Source organism: Mandrillus leucophaeus, unplaced genomic scaffold, assembly GCF_000951045.1.
Source record: "Mandrillus leucophaeus isolate KB7577 unplaced genomic scaffold, Mleu.le_1.0 Scaffold288, whole genome shotgun sequence".
Classification (NCBI taxonomy): Eukaryota; Metazoa; Chordata; class Mammalia; order Primates; family Cercopithecidae; genus Mandrillus; species Mandrillus leucophaeus.
Window position 1 is genome coordinate 838,161 of NW_012103009.1, and position 5,246 is coordinate 843,406.

The window sequence follows — 5,246 nt, forward strand, 5'->3', positions numbered from 1 at the left end:
TAGCTGGGACTACAGGCGCCCGCCACCTCGCCCGGCTAATTTTTTGTATTTTTAGTAGAGACGGGGTTTCACCACGTTAGCCAGGATGGTCTCGATCTCCCGAACTCGTGATCCGCCCGTCTCGGCCTCCCAAAGTGCTGGGATTACAGGCATGAGCCACCGCGCCTGGCCTTTTTTTTTTTCAAGCACAGTCTCACGCTGTCGCCCAGGCTGGAGTGCAGTGGCACAGTCTTGGCTCACTGCAACTTCTGCCTCCCAGGTTCAAGTGATTCTCCTGCCTCAGCCTCCGGAGCATCTGGGATTACAGGCATGTGCCACCAGGCCCGGCTAATTTTTGTATTTTTAGCAGAGACAGGGTTTCAGCATGTTGACCAGACTGGTCTCGAACTCCTGACCTTAAGTGATACGCCTGCCTCGCCCTCCCAAAGTGCTGGGATTACAGGCGTGAGCCACCGTGCTCAGCCATGTACCTCACTTTTTAATTATGTATTTACTTATTTTATTTTTCAGAGACCAGGTCTCACTCTGTTGCCAGGGCTGGTCTTGAACTCCTGGGCTCAAGCAATCCGCCCACCTTGGCCTCCCAAAGAGCTGGGATGAGAAGCTCCTGCCACTGTGCCCGGCCCTTTGCTTGTTTTTTTAAACTTAATAATTTATCCTGGTGTTTCCCTGATACCCGAGGGGATCAGAGCTCTTCTGAATTCCTTCCTCACTCCCGCGTGTAGTTGCTTTGTTTTTCCTGGGCCGACACTGGAAAGCTATCCACGGGCACAGAGGGTTTGGTGCTCTGTGGTCACTCTCTGGCTCCCTGCATCCTTGGGCGCTCCCTCCATCCTCTTCCCTGCCGAGCTCACCGCGCTGCCTCCTGCCTCTTCCTTCCCAGCAGCGGGGGCTCAGGGGTGAAGCTGTTGGGGGCCTGTGTCCCCACCCCCCAGGATGGCTGCCCCCTCTCTCCTCTGCTCAGGATCCTGCTGACACGGAATGGTCAGCGCTTCTGCCTCCTGCAGACGGTCTTGCTGGCTCCAGGACTGAGCCTTGTGGGTGTTGGGGCAGGAGGGGTGGAGCGACTTGACCACTAGCAGCCAGCACTGTCCACAGGGTCTGGCAGTGGTTCGGTCACTTTTATTCCTGTCTGTTGAACACAAGCTGATGGAATTTAAAGCAGAATTGACCTCATTAATTGAGCTAGAATGATTATCATCAGGTTGTTGAAATAACAGTGCGTTTGGGTTACTGCGGCTCCAACTCGAGCCTGGCACCTGCTCTTTGCGAAGGCTGCGGGCACGAGGGAGCTTTGGTCTCCTGGGCTGGAGGGCGGCTGGGCCACCCTGCTCACTCCTCCTTCCACCTGCAGCCATCCTACGACGTGCTCCTGCTGCTGCTCCTGCTGGTCCTCCTGCTGCAGGCCGGCCTCAACACGGGCACTGCCATCCAGTGTGTGCGCTTCAAGGTCAGCGCAAGGCTGCAGGGCGCGTCCTGGGACACCCAGAGCGGCCCGCAGGAGCGCCTGGCTGGGGAGGTGAGTGGCCTGCAGGGGGAGGGGGCACTGGGGAGGTGAGTGGCCCACAGGGGTGCCCAGCTGGGGAGGTGAGAGGCCTGTGGGGTGTGCGGGCGCTGGGGAGGTGAGTGGTCCACAGGAGCGCCTGCTGGGGAGGTGAGAGGCCTGCGGTGGGGACACCTGTCCTGGTGAGGGCCTCCAAGGGCCACACACCACGACCCTCGAAGGCTCCTTGTACTGCTTTGTATTTTTAAAAACGCCCCAGAAAAAACCCGAAGAAATAAAATGTCTTTTTCTTTTTCTTTTTTCTTTTTTTTTTGAGAAGGCGTCTCGCTCTGTCACCCAGGCTGGAGTGCAGTGGCACGATCTCGGCTCACCGCAACCTCTGCCTCCCGGGTTCAAGCGATTCTCCTGCCTCAGCCTCCCAAGTAGCTGGGACTACAGGCATGTGCCACCACGTCCAGCTAATTTTCCTATTTTTAGTAGAGACAGGGTTTCACTATGTTGGTTAGACTGATCTCGAACTCCTGACCTCGTGATCCGCCCGCCTCGGCCTCCTAAAGTGCTGGAATTACAGGCGTGAGTCACCGCGCCCAGCCGTAAAATGTCTTTTAAAAATACAAACACAAAGCCTAGGTAAGCGCAGACCCACCCCTGGGAAATATTCTGGACTTAATGCTTTCAGATTTGCTCTCAGAGACACAGAAGAGTGCTTTGTGGGGGCTCCGGCAGGTCATGGTTTCCTCCCCTGGCTCTGGTGGGGACACGGTTCTGCAGGGAAGGCACTGCCCACCCAGCCTGGCACGTGGGGCTCCGTGGAGCTGGGGTGTCAACACCTTCTGGCTGTCACGGCCTGAAAAATGTTCCCCTGGGCCCTGCCTACTGTCTCGCTGCCCTCTCAACTGAAAGGCGGAGGCTCAGCGTCTTCCCCACACTGAGCTACAGGTCCTGGCGGTGCCCCCCTGGGCAAACCTGCCCGCTGACCCTCAGGTGTAGTGACCACGAGGACGGTCAGCTTGATGCCCAAACACCTGGGTGGCCACTCAGCACGGCTCTGAGTCCTGCCCACCTCCAGGCCACCCTCTCAGCGCGGCTCTGAGTCCTGCCCACCTCCAGGCCACCCTCTCAGCACGGCTCTGAGTCCTGCCCCACCTCCAGGCCACCCTCTCAGCGTGGCTCTGAGTCCTGCCCACCTCCAGGCCACCCTCTCAGGGGGGCTCTGAGTCCTGCCCCACCTCCAGGCCACCCTCTCAGGGGGGCTCTGAGTCCTGCCCCACCTCCAGGCCACCCTCTCAGCGCGGCTCTGAGTCCTGCCCCACCTCCAGGCCACCCTCTCAGGGGGGCTCTGAGTCCTGTCCCACCTCCAGGCCACCCTCTCAGGGGGGCTCTGAGTCCTGCCCCACCTCCAGGCCAGCCTCTCAGCACGGCTCTGAGTCCTGCTCCACCTCTAGGCCACCCTGGGCGGACTGGCCACTGCTCTTGCCCTGCATACCCTGCTCTCCTGTGTTCGGCACACCACCGGCCTCAGAGTCTTGGTGCAGAGCCTCCAGTGCCCGCTAAGTCCTGGAAGACGCCCTCTTGCCCTTGGCTCGTTTCTCAGCTGACCCAGTCGCCTCCACCCTCCCCTCTCCCCACTGACATTCCCTTCACCTGCCTCCTCAGCTGCTTTGCTGCTGTTTTGCCTGGCTGTGGTCAATCTTCCTGCTAGGACGGCAGTCCCTGGGCCTGAAATGAGACCCACCTGGGTTTCTGTCATGACTAGCAAGGCCCAGAGTTGGATGCATGAGGTGCTCTCCCCAGATCCCAGAACTGCTCATCCCGGGGCTCAGGGTGGGCGGCCGGGACCCAGGGTGGACGGCCGGGGCGCAGGGTGGGCGGCTGGGGCTCAGGATGAACGGCTGGGCTCAGGTAGTCAGCTGGGGCTGGCGCTGTCCTCCCTTGTGCCTGGAGGCATCTGGTCACCTCTGCCTTAAGTGTTTTCTTCCTCGGCCGTCAGGCACATGTCCACCCTTGGGAGGCCTCTCCCGCCCCCCGCCCCAGAGCCAGGGCAAGGGACCCAGTGAAGGGCTGCTCCATCCCAGGCTCCGTAGACACCGCGTGTGTGGGGACACGGGCGTTGCTGGGACAGTGAGGGAGTAAAGGCCTTTGTCTCTTTCCATAGAGGCCCAGGGGTTAGTTCCCCCACTTCCTTCACATTCAAAGAAAACTTCTGAAGTTAAAAGAATGCTGGCTGCTTGCTGCCTGTGGCCGAGTGGCGTGTCCAGCTTCCCGCCGCACAGGTGGTCCTGGTGAAGTAACACCTTTCCTGTCTCGGTCGCAGGTGGCCAGGAGCCCCCTGAAGGAGTTTGACAAGGAGAAAGCCTGGAGAGCCGTCGTGGTGCAGATGGCCCAGTGACCCCCGGATGCAGAAACTGGGTGGCAGTGCCCAGCCTGGCCCCAAGCACGGAAACGCACAAACCCTAATCGCCCCGAGCTACTGCTTCTAACACCTCTTTTCCCCTGTGTGAGGGCAGACCAGGCTGTAGTGGGGTTTTCGCTTCCTAGGGTAGTTTAATTTTAAAATAGGCCAATGTTGGCTAGTCTGTGTTTCAGTCAGATCAGTCAGTGCCAAGGGCTCCCGTGTCCTAACAGCAGGAGCATGGCCGCAGCTTCCCAGGCCGAGGAAGGGCCCCCTGGTTCCGCCTCTGAGAGCCCCACCGCTGAGCAGGCCCCAGCTCCGCGTCCTGCCTCTCTCATGGCCTGGGCTAGAGTGGGCTCTCTGGACCTGACCAGGGTCAGACTGTGGGTCCCTGCGTCTCCTGCCCCCTCTGACCCGGCTTCTTCCCTCCACTCTTCGGGTCTATCCTGGGTGCTCAGTCAGCCCAGTGGGATCTTACCTACTTCCCTGCAAGGTGCACCTGCCCCAGGCTCAGCCTGCCCAGCGGCTCTTCCTGGACAGTGAGAACAAGGCTGGGCACCTCTGTCCTGGCCCGGGAGCCGTGGGGGCCTCTCCTCCAGAGCCCAGGTGCAAGTGACGTGGGCTGCCACTGCTCTCCCAGGTGAAATCCACACCGGTCCACACCGGGTCACCTGCCCTGTCTTCCTACATAGACCCAGTCATTCTAGAGGAATCCGCCGCCACAGTGGCTGGCCCACGTCCCAGGCACTGCCCACATCCTGGGCACTGTCATGCCCAGCTTGGAGTGCCACGTGGCCGCTACTGTGATAGGCAGTGTTCTTGGGGGTGGGACTGCATCTAAGGCTTTGTAAACGGGCTCGACCACGTCTCCCTGGCCCCGGTGACTCCCTGGCCCCAGTGACCGGGGGAAGCTGAGCCGCTCCCTTCTGTTTGCTCCCATTACTCAAAATGCAGGACAGATCAGGTCAGAGCCCAGGAATCCTCACAGGTTCACCCAGCCCCCTCTACCTCCTAGCAAGTACTTTGTCTTGATCCTCACTGAGAAGACCCCAGGGCCAGTGGTCTTCTCCATCTCTGCTGTTTTGGGGTCTTAGGGTACAGCCCAGGCGGTCACTGCCCACCTGCCAGACTGCAGGGACAGTTGGGTGTGAGAATAACACTGGCTTTGGGCAGTGCCATGGCCAGGAGTGGGTTCCCTGCGTCTCCTCTTCCCCGAGGGCGCCTGGATCCTCCCAGTAAATCTGCAGTGAGTTGGGGTGACTGTAAAACTAGGAATCTTGTTATTTTGGCCATTACTTTCCAGCAGGTGTTTTTCTTCACAGTGGTTTTGTTTCTTTCCTTCTGGTCTGA

General features: G+C 59.7%; 1 protein-coding gene across 6 annotated transcripts in view; it reads left to right on the plus strand.

Annotated features, from left to right (window-relative positions):
* MLC1 (megalencephalic leukoencephalopathy with subcortical cysts 1) overlaps positions 1–4,685 on the plus strand; it is a 25,319-nt gene extending 20,634 nt beyond the window's left edge. For all 6 annotated transcript variants that reach the window (XM_011985587.1, XM_011985586.1, XM_011985589.1 and 3 more), the window contains 2 exons: positions 1,355–1,519; positions 3,819–4,685. In XM_011985587.1, coding sequence (XP_011840977.1) covers positions 1,355–1,519; positions 3,819–3,893 — 240 coding nt within the window. In that variant the 3' untranslated portion in view covers positions 3,894–4,685. The remainder of the gene's footprint in view (positions 1–1,354; positions 1,520–3,818) is intronic.
* The last annotated feature ends 561 nt before the right edge of the window (positions 4,686–5,246 follow it).